Source organism: Cyanistes caeruleus, chromosome 11 (assembly GCF_971803275.1).
Source record: "Cyanistes caeruleus chromosome 11, bCyaCae1.hap1.1, whole genome shotgun sequence".
Classification (NCBI taxonomy): domain Eukaryota; kingdom Metazoa; phylum Chordata; class Aves; order Passeriformes; family Paridae; genus Cyanistes; species Cyanistes caeruleus.
Genome location: NC_141711.1, coordinates 22,734,607 through 22,757,833, shown reverse-complemented (window position 1 = coordinate 22,757,833; position 23,227 = coordinate 22,734,607). Strand labels below are relative to the sequence as shown.

Here is a 23,227-nt window from a genome sequence, read left to right as displayed (position 1 = left end):
CAAATTTTGAGGAAATATAAATCAACAAAAAAATTACTATTAGAAAGCACCAGATGTCTTATTTTGGGATATGTGAGAAAAGGGCATACCCAAAGCTCCCTTCGCAATGGAAGGGGAATTGTACTCTGAGAATGATTCAGCTAGGATTTTTTCTTTTTGTCAGGACAAGACAGAAATCAGTTGGGGGTGTTGGTTTTTGAGGTCCTAAAAAGAAATAAAAGGGAATAGTTTGAGTACCTCAAAAATGGGGAGATGAGAAATAGCCCCTGAACACATATTAGAAACATTCTTGGGCACAAGATGGAAGTTGGAGATATCGAACCCCAATTTTTGCATTATGAAACTCCAAGTTGTTGTAGAAATCATAACCAGTGAAACAGCTGGAGCTATAGAATTAATAGCCAGTCAGTGATGAAAGCCAGTGGCAATATATCAAAATAAGCTGGCTTTAGACTATTTATTGGCTAAAAGAAGGGGTGTTCTGTGAGAAAATTAATACATAAGATTGTTGTTTTCAATGACAATAAAAATGCCGTTCTAGATATCGCCAAAGAAATCAGAAAAATGGCCCATGTGCCAGTCCAAAAATGAAAACCAGTAATGACCACTAACTGATGGGATAATATATTGGGGATAGAGTAGTAGAAGAAGCTAAGTTTCTTCTCCTTGTAGCAGTGCTACAGCTGGTTTAATATTTCTTCCTTGTTTAATCCCCTGTTTAATTTGGCTAATCACCGAAGTAGTGCAAGGCATGCAAATAGTAGCAATGCCTAGAGACTCAAAATTGGCTACATCTGGAACGGCACAAAAAAAAAAATGAACGAGTGCTAGAAGCTAGAATACAAGAATTATTGCTCAAGCCAAATGATTTATAAAAAAAGAAGAGGAGGGGTTTGTTATAAATTTGTATTGTGATATTGGCTTTCGCAGATGAATATTATATATTAAATACTTTTTAGCTATGTATGTACTTTTTTTCTTGCTAACAAGTCTTAAGTTTAAAAGAATTTCCTAGGTACAAGGCAAGGAAACCCCAGAGGGCAAGGACACTGGGGCCCAAGTTGTTATCAGAACAATAGAGCCCAAACTGTTATCAGCAGAAGATATGAACACCAGCTGACCTCAGGGGAAGGATGAGGGGCCCAGGCTGTTATCAACAAGTGACCATCTGCAGCATGATCCAAGAAGGTGGAACCAGGGAGGAGACATGCTTGAATATGCATTAACCTCTCACAGCAAAGATGGGATAAAAAGGACACTCCTAAGATACCAGGTGTGTTCCTGGTAACCCACCAGGGCACCCGGCCGTTTTAACCCTTTGCTTTATTTCTTTTGTCTCCTAAGTGTCTTTTGTTTATATTAAATTCTTCTTATAATTTATTAAGTGAATCTCATTTTTAAGAAAAGGAAATAAAGCAAAGGGTTAAAATGGCCGGGTGCCCTGGCACATTGCCAGGAACACACCTGATATCTCTGGAACATTCTTTTTATCCCCTGCTGCTGTGAGGGTTTAATGCATATTCAAACTTTTCTAAGAAGCATTTTGCATGGTCATGCCCTGAACCTGCTCCTTCAGAGCATGCTTCGTATGGTTTTTATTTCTTCTGATCATCATTTTATTTGGGCTGGATTTCCTTTCTCTGCAAGTGGTCAATGCTGATGACAGTCTGGGCTCCATTGTCCTTCCACTGATAACAGCTTGGGCCCCACTGTATTGCCCTCTGGGGTTCTCTTTCTTTGTGCAGAGGGGCATAGCTCTAACGTTCGGAATTCTTCTACACCTAAAACTTGCTAGCAAGAGAAAAAGTACAGACATAGCCAAAAAGCATTTAACATATAATATTCATCCTAATACTTGCAAAAGCCAATATCACAATATGGATTTATAACACTGAGTATTTCTAATAAGAAAGCATCAGAAAAATCAGAGACCATTTCAAACACAGAGGAGCAGTCAGGGCAGGTGTTCTGCCTGCACATCCAGATGATCCCTTAAAACTAATCACAGGGTCTGAAAAGGGACAATGAGCTTCCAGCCAAGGTGCAGCAAGGGGGAAGAGGCATTTTATAAAATAGACATTTTTTAATTGTCTGATAGCATATAGAACATATTTAACATATATATTTATATGTTAAGCATATCTAACCCAGCTAAAGTTGTATGCTCTTAGGTATTCACATGATGATCCCAGGGATTTGTTTTTGAAGAGATTTTCTTAGGGACCTACAAATCTCTTTACTTTTAGGCTAATGCCACCTGTCTCTCAGCTGCAGACACCCAGAGCTGCTTGCAAGTGGCCATCTGAGCCTCCACAGTCACCTGGAAGATGCTAAATTTTTATTTAATTTTAATACATAATGTCTACATCTAATGAGAAGAAGGGAGAAAGAATAAGACATTTCAAAAAAACATATTCTGGTTTTTATCCAGTTTCTGAAGTTGTTTCTAAGCCAGTTTAAAGCACACAATGTGGCAAGTAAATAAATTTTTGCTGCGCAGTGCCTTTTTAAGAGTGAGGAACATGCATTATGAAACAATAAAAAGCAGCAGTAGCAAACTCTCCTGTGTTTATCTCATCACTTTGACATATCCAAATACCCATTTAGTATCAGCAAAACAGACAAAAGTGTCCATAAAAGCAGAATTTTGCTCGGTGTTAAGAATACTAGCCCTCATTTCAATGCCAAGTCTCACTAACAGCAAAGACTCTTAATTGTGTGCCCTTGTTGAGTATTTGTGACACTGCAGCCCTTCCTTCCTGTAATGAGAAGAAAGATGAGATGTGAATGGGATTTAAGTGCAGCTCAGTAAATATCTGGCAACAGGCTGTTGTTCCCCATGCATTAAACATCATCACTTCACACCACAGCTCCTCAGAGACTGTTCAGTCAGGACTGTCGAGGGACACAGTTTAGAAGGGAATTCCTAATGAGCAACTACATTCCAGCCTTCACATCCATCTGCTTTCATTAACCTTACAAATGAGATGATTTATTCATCATAAAGATATTAAAATGCACTAAGCCTTCTCTTATCTCGAGGTATTTGTCATTGTTTTGTTCAGAAAATGGCACTTAGGAGGCTGTTTGAAGACACAGTCACTTCTTTTTAATTACAGTTTACAGTTAATTGGCTCCTAGGGGAGAGACTCAAAGGGACTGTGGCCGAACCACGGCTCTGAGAGGACACAAGTTTCATCCCAACAACTGACAAGTGAAATCCCACTTTCCCTTGTCCCTTCCCTTGTGCTTGGTTACCTCCAGCACACTTCCTGCCCCGAGCAGAGCCTGGAGCTGGGTCACAGCCCCTGGTGCTGCCCACACAGCCCTCCTATCCTCAAGAATCCCAGGACAAAATTCCTAGTTAAGATCAGGCAAGATTAGTTAAAACCAGTTTACCAAAACTTTGAATCACAGGGTGGTTTGATTTGGGAGGGACCTTAAAGCTCATTTTGTTCCACATGCAGGGACATTTTCCACTATCCCAGACTGCTCCAAGCACTGTCCAATCTGGTCTTGGACACTTCCAGAGATCCTGAGGCAGCCACAGCTTCTCTGGCCACCTGTGCCAGGGCCTCACCACCCTCACATGGAATAATTTCTTCCCAATATCCCATCTAAATTTCTCTTCTTTCAGCTTAAAGCCATTCCCCCCATTGTCTTAACCATATTCTGTGGTCTTCAATGTGACTGAGCTGATGTGGAAGTTACCTGAGGTCATCTGGTTATCAACAGCCATCAATGCCAAGTTTATCATTTCAGGCCACCTTGCTTTTTTCTAAACATTTTTCCATCTTCCCTCCATGGACATCCTGCACTATTTCATGCTTTACTTGTCCCTGTAAGTACAGGCATCTTTCATTATCGTAGCTATTGAGGTAATAGAATGCTGATATGTTGGGCTATCATCCTTCCAAATATTAGCCCACTACAAGACCTCTTCTGTAGACATACTTTAAAAATCCTATTCATTTAATGTGCACAAACACACACAAAATCAGTGTTCACCTTTTCTTCTTAATTCAAAGTATTTTCTGTTTTGCCCAATCAGTTTTTTGGCTTATTACAACCTCAGTTTAATCACTTGGTTAAATTATTGACCAGTCAGCTGAATCACAGATATTTTACAGCACAGGATCCTCCAACAGGCTATTCCCAGCACTCCAGGGCAGAGCAAATCTTCAAGTGATTCATTAATAGCTTTTTGGATTCAGCAGTGAGTTCAAGGACAGAGGAAAAATAAATTGGAAAGAATACTGGAATTTTTACCCCTTTGCTGTTGTGGTGGAACTGTGGAACATCTTATCTCTCTCTGCCCTTCCCATTTGCTCTGCCACCTCTTTTTTAGGTCCCTAGTTTGAAACCCCACCCTCCCTAACCTACCAACGCCCAGATGACATGGAAAGATGTTTTGAGATTACTGGCAGTTCTGTGGCTTTGAAGCAATTACACTTCTGAAGAGGAGAGAAGAAGGGCTACAAACACTTGTTTTAACATCACTGTCCTAAAAAATCAGCTCCACTCTTCTCGCACAACTAGCTCATCCCAAGTGACCAAAGCAATAAGGAGCTTCAAGATACTTTGGTTTTGATAGCAAAAAACTATCCCAACTATGGTGCTAAAGCTTTTTTTTTTTTTCTAATTAAAAAAAAAAAAAACAGAAGCCAACCACAAATCAAGCCAGAAACAAGCAGCACAAGTCTGTCCCTTAACAGATTTCCAGGGAGAACCTTCCCCTGACATTGTGCTCCCTCCCACCTCCAGGAAGCTGCAGGAAAAAAACACAAATAACTGGTATTTCCAGCTATTATGGACTCTCTGGGTTAACACTGCTGCTTTTCTACCCTTCAAGGTGGCACAAGCCATTTTTAATCCAGACACATCCACATGAATCACCCTAAAACCCCCAAGCAGGTCATTCTAACTCCATTATTGGCACCCCAAGTTCTTCCTTAAACTTTTCACAATAATAAAGACACAGAAAACCAATTTCTTGGGCTAGTTTTGGTTTTTTTTCCCTCTTTCCATTTCTAAAACTTTTAGAATCAATACTTTCAAGGAGAACAGCTGTTAAAAGTGTGAGTGTTGACCTTTAGCTGCCTGTGAGGTGGTTCTCTTGAACAGAGCATTTCTGAGAGTTCAACTGATGGTTGTGGTTAGTGCTCCTCACATTTGCAAGTGCTTGTGTGCAAGACAAAGTGAACAAAGCCCAACAGAAAAACCATCCTGTTTTCAATAGAAATTACCGAGTAAGGTGGTACAACACTTTAAAGATATATTCTAATCTGGAAACCTAAAAATATCTCTCTGCTCTAAAAAGGCTTGACCATTCAAACTCTTCTGCTTTCCTTTCCTAGTGTTGCAAAAAGCAAATCCACATCACACCATCTCTCAACACCCCAGTTTTCATCTGGATTTTTACCAGCAGTTCACTTAAGCATCACTTAAGTGCACATCAAGTTTTAATGTGGAAGGTGCTGCATGTGAAGAGCATCTGAAGGCCAAGAGCTCTACAACTCCATTTTTTAAAATGTGTAACCCGCCCCCCCCCCCCCCCCAAAAAAAATGAGCATAAATGACAAGCTTTTGTTTCCTAATGAGAACTGTTTAAAGTTTCATGGGGTCCATGTGACTTGGACAGATGTTTGACCTTCATCAGACAGGCAGGAGTTCATTTGCTTTTCTAAAGCTACAAGAAAACAAAGATGCTCCAGCCAGAGATCCCATATCACTTGGGGAATTTATAGAAGGAAGGATGAGTTTAATTGGAAGTAGCCCATGGGAGTCAGTGCTGACTGTCCACTGCTTAGTTCTTACATTTAAGAGGAAATTTCCTGCTCATCACACTCTGCACTACTGGTAGGAGAAAGAAGGACAAAGCAAGAGCTCAGGGTCTACCAGGTAGGAGCCAGAAATTAAAACTCCTCTATTGCTGATCTAAGAGCACCTATTTTCTACTTGCATAATTTTATTCCCTAATATTGCCCACTTGTAACTGTCACTGAGAACTGACAAGTTTCAGGAATCACATTGTCCTTTCTGAATAAAGAACCAGTAATTAATTAACAGTCTTATTGTACCTTTCCACCCTCCTTCTATTGTTAATTATCCACTTCCTAATAGCCTCCTACATACTTTCAAGGAGTAGATCTCAATTTTGCCACTGGCTAAATGCAAAAAAAAATTAAGAAATAATCCACTTCTATGATTCTCATCTAATCCTACACCTTTAGGATTGACCTGTTCTGGGTGAGAAACAGCACCAGGATGTGTGGCCTCCAAGCAATAATTAAAAAGCTCATTACTGAACCCCATTAAGGGCCTCCATAAAAGCCTCAGCCTGGGAGTGGCTGAGGTGAGTGGTGAGGGAGGGCAGTGCTGGGGAGGACTCAAAGTCCAACTGCCCCTCCTGTTTGTGTGGGAGCACTTCCCTATTTAATTTTGTAAATGGGGAAGCTGATCCCATTCCAGCCCTACAGGATGGGCTGCAGGATTTGGGGGGTTATTTAATGTTGTAGATTCAATGCTCTAATGTAAATTAGAACTGGTGTCAGTCTTGGAGGGCACAAGGTAAAGGACTCACTGAGAACAGTCTAAGAAAAGCATTCAGGACTCAGCAACACTAAAACACACCTGGGAAATCTCTGTACTCAGACACTGCAGTCCAAGAGGCTGAAGATGAGAAGGATAATCCTGCACCTCCTACATCAGGTCTGTAGTCTGTCAACAGCCTCTCCAAAATACAAACACAGTGAGGTGAAGAATAACCCTTGAGCTTTTCCTCTGGCTCATCCAGCCTGCCTTGCTCAGCACATGTTGACACTGCTGCTACTGCAAATGAATTCAAATACAAAGGAAAGAAAAATATGTTAAAGCTCCCACTCTTTTTGCCTACACAGTTCCACTAACAACACATACAGTCTGTGTCTGCTGTGGAGCTGACACAGGAAATTAGAAGAGTATTCTTTTCAGTGTGATTAAGAAACATGGAGTAATATGTATTTAAATGCCTTAAGGATTCTCAAAAACTTTGTGGAGTCCTTTAAATACCTAAGTCATTACCTGTATTTAACAATGACATAAAACTGTTTCTCACTAGGACTCAAGTTAACTATTTCTTATGCATCTGGATTTGGAAAAGTGACTTACTTAACTTTCAAATAAAGGTGAATCTCTAAAAGAGATCAGTTTAGACTGTAAAGGGAGGTCTACTTGTGTTACCAGTTTTGAGCTCTCTTTGCCTGGTTCCTCTTCAGTATCCCAAAGCAATCCACGCAGTATTTCCCTCCCCTGCAATGTGCACAGCCCTCAGTGATGACACCTTTTTTCAGGTACTCTTCTCTGTTTCTCCAAGGTCCATCAGCCAGGTAGGTAAATGGTCCTGATACCTAAATCCAGCAGCGCCCATTAACTCAAAATTAAATTATTTATGGAAGTGAAGCATATTTTAGAGCCATGGGATTACCAATTCCATTGCACTGCACAACTACAGTTCTTGAAAGACAAACACTTATTTACAATAGATGAAGAAGTGCACAATCAAAGCAAGGCTCAAACACCCTCTTGTCATTTCCTGTGTGCTCTTTAGCTGTCCTCTTTGCAGTGGCACACGTTGGGCGGGAGGTGATTTACTAGCAGTGCCTTTCAAAGCTGTTCCTTTCAAAACCAATGGCAGCAGATACAGATAAGGACAAAAAAATCAAGAGCTGTAACAGCCCAGGGAAGCCAGGCTTATCTCACTACACTCTGAGCACATAATAAATGACAATGGGTGAGCTGCAATCCTCATCTTCATTGCAGAATAGAAACTTCCCTCAATTTATGCATCAAAGCAAAAGGGTTATGAGAAGGCCAGTGGCTGAAATGAATTCTTGCTGGATTTCTGATATTTGCTCGAGCACAAAGAGATGGTTTTTACCCAAAACAGAATAATGGTAAGTCATCTTAATTCATGCACATGATTGGTTTGCAGTATCCTGAAAGGAAGGATGTGATTGAGTTCAAGGTTCATTTTAATGAGCTCCAGTCTTTAGCACTTCTAAACTTTTAAACATCAAATTTACTTTGTACAATAAACAAAAATAAGTGAAGAAACTGAAAGCCCGAGGATACCCAGAGAACATTGGCTAACCTCGCTCTTGGAACACTGCAAAACATGGCTTTTGAATATGGAATTTCATTGCTGCACCATACACAAGACAGGTGAAATAAAACTTGATTAGCAGCAAGGCAGTTCCTACTTATCTTCTACAGACTTGTTGTATGGTAAACATATATTTTGTGCAGCTCTTATTAAGTTTAGCTCCAATCTCTATTTTTGTGTACAGATACTGCTTCTTGAATTAGAATTCAGAGGAGGAAATCTTATCCCACTGGTACGGTTAATTATTATAAATAAATTACAGGGGTATCCCAAGTAATGTGTTTGATTTAATCAACGAAAAGTTAACGAGGCTGAATTGATGCAGAAGTTAGGCAAGACAAAGCTTACAGGGATTTAAAGATCAGTTCAGCTCCTGAGACTGAAGGATCAATATGGGATTTGAGCAGTGAGGGCATCCATTATGGAGACACGGGAAAGGCTTCACTCTCTGCTCCTCTCCTCCTGAGAAACCAGCTCAGGATGGGGCAACGCAGGGAGGCACTAAAGGTTACAGCTTCCACTCAGGAAGTTTTGCTAAAGAATTCACAATTTACAGCCTTCACTGAGCTTTAATAACCAGGAATCTCCAAACAAAGCCTTTCTTTTCCTGCCTTTTGTCCACCTTTGAGAAGGGGCAAAATCTACAGCTTCACTTAAAAACCCAGTTACAACAACATTGGCATAATCTGAAATCAATACAATATTTGGCTGCTACAAAACAAACACAAATGAAGCTTTAGTCTTGACTCAAAGTGTTTATAATGCATTTTGTGGTAATCTGAAATTTTCTTTTGTCTTTATGTTTTTATTAACTGTTCTCAGCTTCCCCAACACACAGTTTGCTCACTTCATCTTCCATTTACTGACAATTGCACTTACTGGAACACTTCCAAAAAGCATCATTAAAACAGCTCAGATAAGGAACTAGATACCGGAATCATGGTTAATTCCTAATCCAATGATCACTCTTAAGTTACTTGGAAGCATAAAACTATCTAAAATACAGATTAGGAAAGAAAAAAAAATAAACAAGGACCTTGGAAAGTTATCAGAATATTTTCACAGATTTTTTTTTTTTTTTTTTTTTTTTTTTTTTTTTTTTGGTATATTTTCTTATTGGATGGAATTAATCTAACCATGACCACCTACATAAAGCAATGAGAGCAGGAAGGAAATTTGGGGAAGTTCTGCCTTTTATTTAAGTTGTCAGTGTGCAGAACACTACAGGGAAATTGCTTTAGCTTCAAGTCCTATCTAAAAATGTCTCATACATGAACTATCCTCAAATAAACAAATTATGTGCAAAGAAGCAGAGACTTTTTTTCCACCAATGCATACAGGCAACTCCTCAACAGAAGTGTCCGTCTCCTACTCATGGTCCCAGCAGTTTGCACATGGATTTCCAATAGTTGGTGCAGACTCTTTTCAGTGTTCTGTAGAGACAATTACACTGGTTAATTCTGTTCCTGAAGTCAGGTTTTATTCCTGTCCTCACAGGGCTCTGTGATTTACACTGCATCTCCATTACAAATAAATAAATAAATAGAATAACTACTTTAAGCCAATAAGAGAGTTTCATACCATACTCTGTCCTTCTCTACAACCATGCCACATCTGTAGTAGGGATGGAGTTCGACTATGAGATTCTTGTGGGTGCCTTCCAACTCAGAATAGTCTGTGATCCCAAGTGGTACTGTTGGATGCACTGTGTCTCAGTTCTGTTTCCCAGGAGACCCCTCAGGCAACTGCAGGTGGCTGAAGGAGGAGAGAAATGCACATTTCTCCTGCCCACAGCACAGACCAGGGGAAAAGCCCTTGAAGAACATTACAGAGCACACAGAAAGTATAAAACACCCCTCATTTCCCCTTTCTTTATTCTCCCATTTCAACTCCAAGATTCACCCAGCTTTTCCTGTGAATTCCAATAGAAAAGAACAAAAGCAACCCAAAGGGAATAGCAAAATAATGAAGGAAACTCAAACTACTTTACATATTCCAAAGAGCAATCCTCTAGCACCGCAAGCCCTCAGCTCCCTGAATTGACCTGTGCACACATGTTGCTCATTAAACAGCCTTATCTCACAGATAACCAGAGCAGCCCCTCCAAGAGCTGGGGATAAAAATGAGCTACACTGAATTAATGTGAAACCACTCACAATGCTTTGTCTTTCTGAGATTACAAATTCAACAACTGCCGGCCTGTTGAGAGAATTCTATAGAGCACAATCAGCACTCGGATCCATAAATTACAGTTGTCTATTTCCAGTGGAAATAATTGTGGGCAAAATGCTTGCATATGCTGCTTTCGCCATCTGGATGGCATCCAAGATTTAGCAAGATTTGATTCTATTTTTCAGTAGAAAAATCAGAATTGCAGCAATTCAGAAGTCAAACTATTAATATAATGCACTGCCTTGATGCAAAAACTTCATCTGCTTGCAGACAGACACCTACAAGTGTTTACACAATTCTTGCCAAAAAAAACCCCGTCACTTTTTCCCTTCAATTCACCCATTCACAATGCTCTTGGACTTCCTTGACAATTGAGTCTAAGGGAGTGGTATTAAGGGGGTAAAATAGATTGAGTCCATGCAGGACATTTTTGTACAAAACATAGGTGGCATTGTGGTTGTGACAGAATCATTTGTAGCACCTGAAGCCAGAGCCATGAAACGTCATGATGGACCTGAAGATTCTCAGTAAGAAATCCAGAAAAAAAAAAAAAATCCACGTGAAGCACAGAATTATGGGCACCTTTTGAACACCATTAAACCACAAAAACATCTCTCCTGCTCACCAGCACATGCACTTTAAGTTCCACAGGCAAGACATTTGGACTGAAATAAAGAAATCTGGTTGGCTCTATGTTTCACACAATTTTGTGGGAAAAAAAGGATTTTTTAACATCACAAATGTATCATCACTGTTAAAGATGACATAGAAGTAGTTCTAACAATTTGATGAATGTATTACTGTTCTGTCATTCTGAAATTCAGTTTAAATCTTCATCATTTGAAAGCCAGTGGAAGCTCCACAGCCATCTCAGCTACCAGAAGCTGTTTCCATATGTTTTATTTCTGTTAGCAGCAATAAAATTAATTTAAACTAACATCAGGAGACTCATCAGATTCCACTCCACTGGAGAGGGTCAGCCTAACATTTATGCAAAAATCTACTGGAGGAAAAGTTGGAGGGTTTCAAAATTACTAACAAGTGATGATTTTGCAAATTTTAAGGACTGGTAATAAAACTGTAGCAGTCATTACGGAATGATTAAAACCAGCCAGAAAAGGCCATTTTTACATATAGACACTGAGTCATTTAGATGGCACAGAAATATATTCCAACTTGAAAATTAGTTTTACAAGTCTCTCTGACATAATTGTATTTTGCAGGTTCTCAGAGAGGAGGCTGAGTCACAAAGTTCAAGCAGATTTTCCCAGAGTAAAACAAAACAAAAAGTTCCTAAAACTTTGCTTCCTGCTGGATTATCTCTGCTGCTTGTCAGGGTCTGTTTCACAGGCAATCCTCCCACTCCACTCATCACAGAATGAGGCTGGTTTTCCACAATTCTCTCCTGCTCTAAAGTAAATTAGACAATTACTTTTCCTCTTAATCTAACGTGCACCTTTACATGGAATCAGCCTTTCTGTGTGATCCTCAATAGACACAGTTCCACACATCCTCTATTTTCTTTCAGTTCAGCCAAGTAACTTTTACCTGATGTTTCCCCCATAATTAGTACTTCAGCTGGCCTTTTTTTTATTTCTTCTTATTTTCAAATTAGTCTTCAGTCTTTTCACTCTTTCTGGGCCTATTTCACAGCTCTTCCTAGTACACCACATATTTTTGGAAACAGCCTTGACACCCTCAGCTCAGGAGCCATGAAAGCCTCTCCTTTTATGCAGTTTTGTTACAGCTTCCTTCATTTTGTACCATGTTAAAGCTCCTTTAAAAGCACACAATTAGGAAGGAGCAACTGGAAAGAAAAATGCTAAAGGTGTTGTTTCTGGGAAGGTTTCAGAGGTCTGCTTAGCAGAGCTGCTCACTGACCCCCTGTGCATCTCACACTGCTCAAATCCTCCACTCTGGTGATTTTTAATCACACAAGGCTGGTGCAGAGGGAAAAGTAACATCTGCTACTAAACCCTGAGACAATCTCTGCAAACTTTGACAGGACACAGTGCACACAGATATCTTCATCTTGACTCAAGTCACACCACTAACTATCAAAATGCCTTGTAAAACAAATTGCATTTTCTCCTGGAAACATGTGAACAAAGACAGCTAATTAAAGCAGCCCATCACACTGACAGCTCCACACTGTACATGTACATTACACCTCAGAATGCAGTGTTCAAAGCAATCTACCCATTTTTAATAGATTTAACAAATACCTCAGCTTGGAAACTACATGGCATTCACCAAAGGGAAACCAAAGTGAGTTTATTACAGAACAACTGCATTATAAGCAGAAAGAATTTGAAGGGCTGGTACAACAGGATAATTCATGGCTTTTTGTCACAATGAGAAAGCCAAATTAAAGAAATAAAGTCAATCTGTTTTTTTGTTGTTTTAATGTATTACTCAGAATCATATTGCTTTGGTGTCAACCTTGTCTCTGCACATATTGTGTGCTTTTTGCATTTCACAGCATTATAAAACATCTTGTGGAGGCCATTTCCTCGTTACAAGTGGCAGTAAAGCCACTGCAAACAAATCCACCAGGGCAATATCCTTTGCAACTGAGCAACAGTGTAAATTCCAGGGCATCACTTGTATTGGATATTCCATTCCTGCATGAAAAACACCAGCTATTCCTAAGCAATCTCTGGGTTAAGAGTCTGATTACACTCACCCAGCTGGGAGAGACCAACATCTCTGGCTGCATCTCAGTTTATTTGATCTTTTTCAGTGTCAATGGCTGAGACTCCATCAGTCCTAACCAATACTTTCATTTACTGACCACAAACACAGCCCTTCTGACTTCACCTGGTGTGTCTGTCCAGTTAACACAGACAGGACATTTTATGCCTGCTTTCTCACCTGCTTGCTGCTCCTTGCACCCGTTGCTTTCATGGAACCCATTTGGCTGTCCAGCATTTGGATTTACTGCTATTTTTCTGATATCTCTGTGAGCAGAAATGATGACCTCTTCAGGGATTAAGCACTATTCCCCAGACTGCCCTGATCATTTCATTTGAGATAATTACAATTCATCTTCATTTGCCAGAAAGAAAGGAAAACAGTAGGAAGGCAAATTAACCACAACATAAAGATACTGCCTAAACATCAATAGAGCTTAGGGAGCTTTTGTCCAAGACAAGACCAGCGCTGATGAGGATGTTGTGCAGGCAGAAACACAAAAGAACAGTATCACAGAATCCTCAGTAACATTTCACCTCAGGGAAAATGCAGTTTAAGAGGGAGGATAGAGAATTTACACTAAAAAAGCATTTCAGGAGTTCGGCTCTGCCTCCTGCTTGATTGCCTACATCAGTCTGATTAAAATAAGGCTGTCAGAGAAGTCTGGAGCTGTCTTGGAGCGCCTTAAGCTCATACTGAATAACAGAATTAATTCCCTGAACAGCCTCAAATCAAGATGGTATCAGCACCCCAGGGCTCAGCCTGGCTGCCCACAGGTCTCTGTAGGAAAAGAGGGCGCTTATTCCCACCACCACAACCCAGCCAGCTGGAATGTGTCCCATGTGGCACTGACAGGTCCCAAAAGGGCACCACACACGAACAGAACCACCTTCCTCTGAGGTGGGAATGGCTCTGGCAAGACACATTGCACCAGTGCCTTACCCTGTCAGTCCAACACACCCTGACTGAAACATCCGAGTGCACAAAGGCAACTGGCAGGAGCCAGGGCTGGAGTTTGGTTTTCAAGCAGCACCAAACCAGAGCTGAAGTCAGTGGCTTTCAGCTGTGCCTGTGCATTGCATAAACCCCCAAACATGCTCTGCAAGAGAGGAGCTCCACTCCCACCAGATGTATCCAGTGATGCCACACACACTCATCCATCAGAGCAGGTAAATCCTGCTGGAGGCTCAGGGACAAACAAGAGTGATCACTGAGGTTGAAATGCTGCTGGAAATCCACATGCCAGGGGCACTACTTTCAGTTTGCAACAGCTGACCAGCAGTAGTCCTTCCACAGCTTGCCAGCATGCTGGCAACTCTGCTGGGACCTAAAAACCCAAGGAATGAATGTAGTGATACCCACAGGCATCCTACTGCAGCCTTGGGATTTGATCCAGATCAGTTGCTGTGCATTAGATAGATTCCCAACTTGCCCTGCACAGCCTTGAGCTTGGGTCCACACCAGTGATCTTGAATTCTGTCTTAAGACAAAAGCATTTCAGAGGATCTTTAACCCTTTCCTACAGACTCCTGGTTTTCTAATACTGTTCTTGGGGATAGTCTGCACACCTGTGGGTATGAACTAGATTTTAATTCTGCAAGGGAAGGTCCTGTCTTTGCTTTGGGGTTTTACAATAAACACAATGTCTTAAGATGCAACATCCTGACAGTCCCCAAAACCTACTGCAGGGTATTATGATGCAGCCACAGTCAATATTATGAACCTTATCACTGATCAATAGTCACACTGCTGAAGGCAGTCCTCAATCAAGGCATCTGCTTAATGGCAATGCTCTAATGAATATGGACCACTTTCAGATTCAAGGATGGAATTTTCACATCTCAGTCCTGTTGAGAGCACTTTTACAAGCTCTACAAGCTCGACTCAGCCACGTTTGCAGAGAGGTATACACCCCTGAGTATAAAACACCCAGTGAGTAAGCTGGAAGTAAAGTACCAGATAATTACATGAAATTCTGCACATTATCTGAACCCTCCAAGTGTATAAAGAGCAGTGTAATAATGAGCCAATGAAGGCTCAAGACAGGTGAAAAAGAGGAGACTGCTAAGAAAGCCAGAACAAATCCATGGACTTCCCCCCCAACACAGATGCTGCCCCAAAACCAGCAGGCAGCTGGCAGACAGCTTCCCCAGAGCACAGGGCTATCGAGCAGGAACTTTGATTGGGAGCACCAGGAACTAACCATAAATCTTTTGTAATGACCCAAACTAATCCCTCACTCTCAAACCACACTGGAGATAGAATCATTCAGTAACTTATCCAAGAGAGAAGAGCTTTTAGTCAAAATATCAATGGCATGCTAAGCACAACCAGTAATGCCCACACCTAAAAAAAATAAATCTATTTCTATTTAATGCTTTTAAAATATTTTCTTAAAGAAGAACATCAAGATGATGTACACATACCTGAGGCTTCTTGAGCTGTCACCTTCATACCTGTAAAGTAATGCACAAATACTTAGGACACAATTATTTCCAGCATCTATAATTCAAAAGCCATGTACCTTCTCTAGCATTCTCTCCCTCTGTACTTCAGTGAGTGTGTCTCTAGGGCTTTTGTACTTTTTCTGCTAATAAGACACTTAGAAAAGAAACATGTCTACCTAGGTTTGGAGGAAATTTATTAGAAGTTAAAACCCAGTTAAACAGCTAAAGTCAATAATTGCAATATTAAAACACGTGACACCCTCTGAACCCTCAATAATGATCTTCCTCAAATATGCAGAGATTTATTTTCCATCCTTACAAGTGGAAAGCAACACCCATGCTATTCTAGAATCAGATTATTTTATACATTTTAATTTTTGTCTTCATCTCTTCTTCACACTTTAGCTGAAAAGGTCACAGGCCAATAGGTCTGGAATCCAACACTCAGCTTTATCAGACACTCAGAAAGGGCCCAGGTTGGCAAATAAAGGTAATTTTAAAACCTCATGCTTTTCTGAATTTTAGAAATATGCAAAAAGAAGGGATAAGATGTAGTAAGTTACAGAGGGGCAGATTTAAGGTGAGATAATTTCATCAATCAAACATGGAGCAAAGCCTCTCTTCTTTCCCCAGCATTTTTTTAAGTAAAGAAATTTAATTCAGGACCATCCACACTGAAAAGAATTTCATCTCCAAGGAGAAATGGGAACATAACATTCAAATTTCATGACCAAATAAAAATCCAGAAGTAAACATAGAATCATTTGCCCAGTTCCTTTCCTCCCTCATTCCCAAATCTGCCTCCTCAAAGACAAGGGAGTTCTTTAGGAACTAAAGAATAGGTACAAACACAGTTGTTTAACAGACACAACAACTTCAAAGCAGTTTTCTAAATAGAGAAGTCCAATGGAGCTGAGCTCAGCCCTGCACCCCCTGGAGTAACGAAAAAAATTAATGAATCCAGTGTTGAAGTGCCACCTTCCCGCACTCAGCTTTCAGCAAATTCCATCTGGCAGAGCACACACCTTACACTGGGAAAGATGTTCATGTAATTACTTGTGCTTCCAAGTTCTCAAACACAAAAGACAACTGCCTCATTAATGTCTTAATTTCCTGCCTTTCCTCTGGGCTGGAATAACAAACTCATCCAATAGGGAAAATGACTCCAAGTGCTCAAAGCATTCTGATGTCACTGGAAGTGGCACCAGCCACCCCAAACCACCCTTCTTGCAACACATCTCTCACTAGAATCCATGGAAGTATTTTCAGTGAGCGCAGGTAATCTCCAGCAGATCACATCCAATTCCAGAGCAGCAAACAGGCAAAGCAGGCCCACCACCCCTTCTTTATTTTCAGGATTCCCAGAAAAGCTGGGAAATTTTGCAGCTGCTAAATTTGCATTTTCAAGAGTAACATTCACTCTAGTAAATGCCAAAGAGTTGTTCAGAGCTGGTCAATTTTGCTCAGGGAATGAGTAATTGATGAGCAGGGCTGAATGAACACAGCACTGAAAGAACCTACTGCCTGTAGTTTGAGACAAAGCATTCTTTAAAAGGCAGGATTGGGGATCGATACTTAATGTTTCTGCTGGCACGGGAAGCACGGGCTGGGCTCTGCAATAGTTTCTTTCCCTTTTGACCCAGACAAAGGGAATGATACTGGCACTGCTGAGACAAGGAGAAAGGTGAAAAGGCTTCTGGCTGTATCTTGCATTATTTATTTCAAGGTAGACCTTAAAGGGGGAAAAAAAAACCAGCCCACAATACACAGAATCACACAGAATACACAGAATATCTTTTTTGCTGTAGTACTTGGAACAGCACAGATTCCATTTAGATAACTGAGTTGCATCACTGATGGGATAAATGTCAAGCAATGTTCTCCAAGATTTCTCCTCTCAGCCCTGGATGGTTTCCAGTATTTCATTTTAAGTAGAATTAAATATTACAATATTACACTCCTACTGAAGTACAAGTTTGTCTTCTTCCTGACCCCATGAATTTCATTCTCAGTAGGAATACAGTGAAACACATCCTTTTTGAGAATGTTATAGATAAGAGAAGCAGAAATTACTTTCCTACCAGGAGGAATTATTGTAATTTCATTGCAAGCAGAGGCCAGGAGGAAGAGGTACCATCATAACAAACCTTGAACCAAAACCCAAATGTAAAGAAAAACAAAAAAAAACAGTACTTGAGATTTACAGGAGACTGCAAACTAAAGTGACTATTAAAATCCTGAATGATTTTTGTTTGAGATTAACTAAGTGCTGCCATCACTGCCTGTCTGTCCATATCCAAAACATGGATATTTCAGAAAACAGCTCCACTCACCCTACCAAAATGATTTATCTTTGTCTCCACTATAGAAACCCCATGCAGGAGAATAACAAACCAACTATCTTGGCTTCCAGTCGCTTACCTGGTTAGCAATTTTCCAACAAACCATCCTTGGTGGTAGGTATCAGCTCCTAAAAATTGGGAACCATTTACAGGAATAACAGACTTTCAAAGGAAACACTGGGAAAAGCACACAATGGAAAAGCCCTTCAGACTGGGAAAGCTAGAGGTTCCCATTCCCAGGTCTCCTGTACACTGAGGTGACAGCAAGACCTCAAATACCCAGCAGCACCAGAGCTCCTTCAGCGGCTTTTCCTCATTCCAAAGATCTTTTGCTCACACCAGCAGGAAATTCTCAATTCTTGTTATTCCCTCCAAGAGCCATAATAAACAACATGAAAGCCCTGTGGCATTTGATTCGTTGTTTACACCTAAAACTGTTCTTGGAAGTGGAACAGCACAAGGTAAAGCTACTTCCAAAGGCAGCTTTAGGACCTGCTTTCCTCTTGCTTATTAAAGTAATAATTTTCCAAATTAAACACTGCTTAGAACCATCAAAGTGATCATATGGACTGAGATACACAACTACCCCTGCAACAATTCCTAGCTGAGCAGATACTTTATGTTGACAGTGAGTTATGTCAATATCCTGTAAAATTACACAGCAAGTAGTTTTACCAGTTTTAAAACTATTTGTCTAGTATTCATGTTTGGGAGTGCAAAATGTGGTACAAAACCAGCCAAAAGCAGAAATGAAACCTTTCTGCAAGAACCCACAAGTGGACAGGGCTCTAAATAGTTCACAGAGCCACCCCTGTGATAAGAATCCCACTCAGATTTCACCTCCTTGGAGCTGTCACTTCCATCAGAATAAAAAGAACTGGGGAAAAGCCAAGGTTTCTAACAACATGTCAAACATCCACTGAATAATCAGACTCCATCTGAAATGCATCTTCTCACAAGCCACAAGAACTGATGTTATTGTAGGAGACTCAGAGTATACAGTAACCACTTATTAAAGAACATTCTAATTGCATTTTTTACAAAAGAAAAAGATTGAACTGAATCTTTACACAGCAATACAAGGATCAATGCATTTGATTAAGCCTTGCTTTGAGCACAGAACGTGCCTCAAAACCAAAACTGCACCTGGCACAGGCTGTTCTTTTGTAGTGTATTAAAACTTTCAGCATCTGGAAAGCAGAGGAACAGATTACACACAAGGGAGAGAGAATTCATTGATGGCTACAGAAATTACACTCCTCATATGAGGAACAGGGAACAGTGTGAGGTTCCTGTAGGTGAATGTTCTGAGCAGCATTTCAAACTGTGGCAGATGTTGCCAGGAAACCTCCAACCCCATCTAAAGGCTACTAGACCTTTCCAGGATTTTTATTCAAGCCTGCTGGGTGTGAATGCTGTTCCACCGCCCTGTGGATCCCAGCAGATGTGCAAAGCACTGCCAAGGAGAGTAACACTTTCCTCCCAGGGGTCAGGGAAGAGCAGCCTCAGGAACGGCATGGAGTTGAGTTGGAATAAAACCTCCCCATCTCAGACACACTGTCCTGCCCATATACCTATGCTTAAAGGGTCTGGATCAGCACCAGAGCGCTGCCAGCAATGTACAAACTGGGAATTATTTGAGTTAGAAGGGACTGTAGAGCCCATCTCATTTCACCCCTGCCATGGGCAGGGTCACCTCCCAGACCAGGCTGATCCAAGCCTACATCAACAGGCACAGGCAGTGGCAATTTTCCTTCCCAAAATCTGGTGTGGCCAGCAAGGCTTTGTGTATTAGGTGGAGTTAAGAGATTCTACTGGGCTGAAGACTTGAAACAAGCAGTAAAAAACCTAATAAGAGCTGCCCAGTTAGTAGCATTTTAACAAGGGAGTTTCAGGATGAGAACAATTATGAATTTCATCGCTAATTAAGCCCCTTCAGCAAGATTCCATCATTATGCACAACAGGATGAACACCTTTACATCAACACAAACAAACTCATCACAGCCTCCCACAAAATTCTAACTAAGCTATAATGGTACCAACCTCACACTAAGGCCCCAGGACTCTTGGCAACTCCAAGATACAGAAAAACTGTACTCTGATCATATTCCATGTTTTTAAAAAGTGGTTTGATGTCATGATGAATGTATTGAAAGCCTTCTGGTTCATTTGTCTCAATGTTCCACACACTTCAGCTCACTGGGCACCAGTCCACTGCTCCCACCCTCAAAATAAGCCATAAATACATTCTGAGTGCAAAGAGCAGCAAGAGCTTAGGTGTAACTTCCCACCACCAAGCTGAAAAAGAAGTTTCAATCAAGCCCCAAACAGGGTAAGTTTTAAAAGTCCCATCAGCAATACCTACAGCTAAATTTGGGCTGCTACTTGGACCATGATCTTGTGGCAGCTCCAGCTTGCAAGGACAGCACCTCCCACGTGGAATGGCACCATGCAGAGTAGTTAATGTGAGCTAAACCTGTGAATCGCCTGCTGCAAAATCCAAGGTCACTTCTGTAGGAAGCATTTTCAGGCACAATTTTGAAACAAAAGGCAGACAGGATGTGCCCAGTTCCTGCTGGGTGCTGTGGATAACCACCAAGTACTGCCAGAAATGCTTCCCCCAAAACCAGACAATTCCCAGGTATGGCCACTCTCTCCAGGAGCACCCACGTGGGGCTAGGAGCTCTGCTGGGCTATGGAGGAGGGTGTGGTGTGAGCTCTGGGTTAAAGCACAACACAAGGCTGACTGCTTAAAAAGAATCAGTTAGCTAAATTGTCTGAATTTTAGACCTACAAACATTAATTAACCATGTTCAATGAGACAGCACAGTACTTCACCCACAACATCATTAATCACATTCTTTTTGTCCTTATTTTCTCCAACTCCCATTAAAGAAAATGACTTTTTAGCCATCTTAAGTGACAGTTAATATTGTAGATACCCTTTTTTGATACAGATTTACTCTGTGCAGGTTGTGTACACTCCTGTTTGTGCAGAGCACCTCCAGCCTCAGCAGAATACTCCTATCCCAGCTCTGGGAATGCAGTGCTCATATGGCAGTAACTACCAGAAGATCTTTAGTCCTTACAAAGTTGTTACACACAGGCCACCATGGGAAAATAGCCTTTTTTTTTTTTTTTTTTAACCTTTAAAGTGAATTCTAACAGTGAGCATGGACAGGAACACTGAAAAGAGCCACTTGCATAGATTCCATTTTTGTCGTGTTAAGCCCAAGCAGATACGCCTCAGCCCACGAGAGGCAGCAGACACTTATCTCCCACAGATAACTCACTGTCTTCTCTACTCCAGCCTGGCCATCTGGACACACTCCTGAGCTCTAGGGAGCCCTGCTTGAGCAGGGAGGTTGGCCTGAATGACCTCCAGTGGTCCCTTCCAACTTGAACCATCCTGTGATCCTATGATAAATAACATGGAAATGCAGCTTCTGGCATATGGTCTCCTTAACAAGCTTGTTACATCCATTCCTGGACTGTTTAGAGCCACTACTATCCAAGAAATGTCCCTTCCAAACTCTCAGAGATCTCTGTGGAGACATTTGGAGAAGCCTGGCCGGATGTCCCTGCCCAGCCACCGCTCTGTGCCATATGCTCCAGGCTGGCTTGGGTGGAACACAGCCCTCCCCACCCTCACCTTCTGCAGCCAGCATCGGTTTTTTAGTAACCTGGGCTTTCTTGATGCCTGAAAATAGTTTGGAGCAATGGCCAGGCTCCAAACCAGGCAGCCTGTGCTTCCCATCAAGGTTTTGGGGCCATCTGTACACTCAGTGGGAGCAGGAGCAGCTTCCCCCAGCAGACAACACAGACAGGCCAGCAGGTACTGCCTCCCAGCACCACCTGGGCAGCCTGGAACTGCCTTCCAGAGCAGAGCAGTCAACATCAGCAGCTAAACACGTTGGGGAACTCAGCACCCGAGTGGTGCTGCTTGTGTCTAACCAGAGGAATGCCACTATCCCTGTGACCTGGCCAGGGAAAGGATGTGCCATTGCCCTGACACTCCTGGGGCAGCCCAAAGCTGAGATGCAGTTTTCTTCTGTCTAGAGTGTTTGATGTCACTTCTGGAAGTATCAGAGCCCAGCAGCTGCTCTGCCCTATGCCCCCGAGGGGCCTGGCATGTGTTACAACACTCAGCAACTCTGGCCAGCTCTGCCTTGCTCTGTCCTGAGCACAATCCCTTCATGTGCACTAAGAGGCACAGAAAACAGGATTGTGATCAATGGGATTCCATTGATGGGAACCCACTGGTTCCATGGGATGGAAACACAGGCAAGCAGAACCCACAGGAGAAAGCTTTGCTCGCCAGGGTTCTCCATTCCCCTCCTGCAGCACGTGGGGAGTTTGGGGCGTGAAGGGTCTGGAGAAGTAGAAGGCCCCAGGATAACACATCCCTGCAGCCTGCCTGCCTCTCACCAACTCCTGTCTCACAAGATGAAGCCATTAGGCTGCACAGAGCAGCCAACTGATGATCTAAGTAAGAGCACTGCCAAAGAGCCATATGGAAGGGAAGCAAATATTTCACTTTGACAAGTGAGGGGTGATCTTAAAGTCAGCACCAGAATGAAGACTTGAATCTCAAGTGGTAAAATATGAGTAAAATATCCTTGGTTTATGAGGTCTTAAAACCATTTAACTTCTTTTCCTTGCTCCTTACCCTTCAATTATTTATAATTTGCAACAGCTTTTAAGAAAAATATATTTCAGAAAGCTGAAAGGCTGCCTCCATTCTGTTCAAAAAACACCTAATTCTTATTACATTTATCATTTTACAAATGAGTCAATTCCTAATTTTCCCCTGCAGCAGAAACTTTCCAATCCAGTTATTTCTGTACCTTTGACCTGCAGCTTTGTCTGTTTCTACCCCAACTCAGGAACAAGCAACTTCACAACCAAAATTCCTTTAAATGTGCCTTTCTAGTTCAGTTCATTAGCTGAGGTGTGGAGTGGGTTTTTAACAGCTGAAGGAGAGAACTGCAGTTTAACCCCAGAAGTACTGAAGAGCTGCACAGCAAATTTTTAATATCTAATTACACATTGGTAATCTCTCTCCAACATTCTTGTCACCACCTATTTTCTGCAGAAGGACATGGCAGTATTAAGCAGCCTGTGGCAATCACCTGTACTGAATGTGGATTATTGAATACAGAAGGCATTATTTCAGCTTAAATTATGGGTGAGCAGAAGTGGAAAGCCACAGGACAGGATTATTTCAGATCTCTTTCCATTTCCAGGTAAGGCCTTACAAAGAAAGAAAAATCTCTCTAAAACTGGAGTTTAAACAAGAAGCTCATCCTTTTATCTTACATTTAGAAAAAGTGAGGCTGTGAGTGTGGCTTTTCAACAATCATGGCTCCAATTATGGTCCCTTTTAGAGATCCTTCCTGTTTCCAGCAGCAGCTAAATTGTTCTCAGA

At 41.4% G+C, this 23,227-nt stretch overlaps 1 protein-coding gene across 16 annotated transcripts in view; it reads right to left on the bottom strand.

Annotated features, from left to right (window-relative positions):
- The window catches only part of IQSEC1 (IQ motif and Sec7 domain ArfGEF 1), a 291,038-nt gene that overhangs the window by 218,196 nt on the left and 49,615 nt on the right, over positions 1 to 23,227 (bottom strand). For 12 of the 16 annotated variants that reach the window (XM_086846616.1, XM_086846623.1, XM_086846647.1 and 9 more), the window contains one exon: positions 15,436 to 15,465. The exons of the other annotated variants lie outside the window; for them this stretch is intronic. In XM_086846616.1, coding sequence (XP_086702742.1) covers positions 15,436 to 15,465 — 30 coding nt within the window. The remainder of the gene's footprint in view (positions 1 to 15,435; positions 15,466 to 23,227) is intronic. 16 annotated transcript variants of the gene reach the window in all.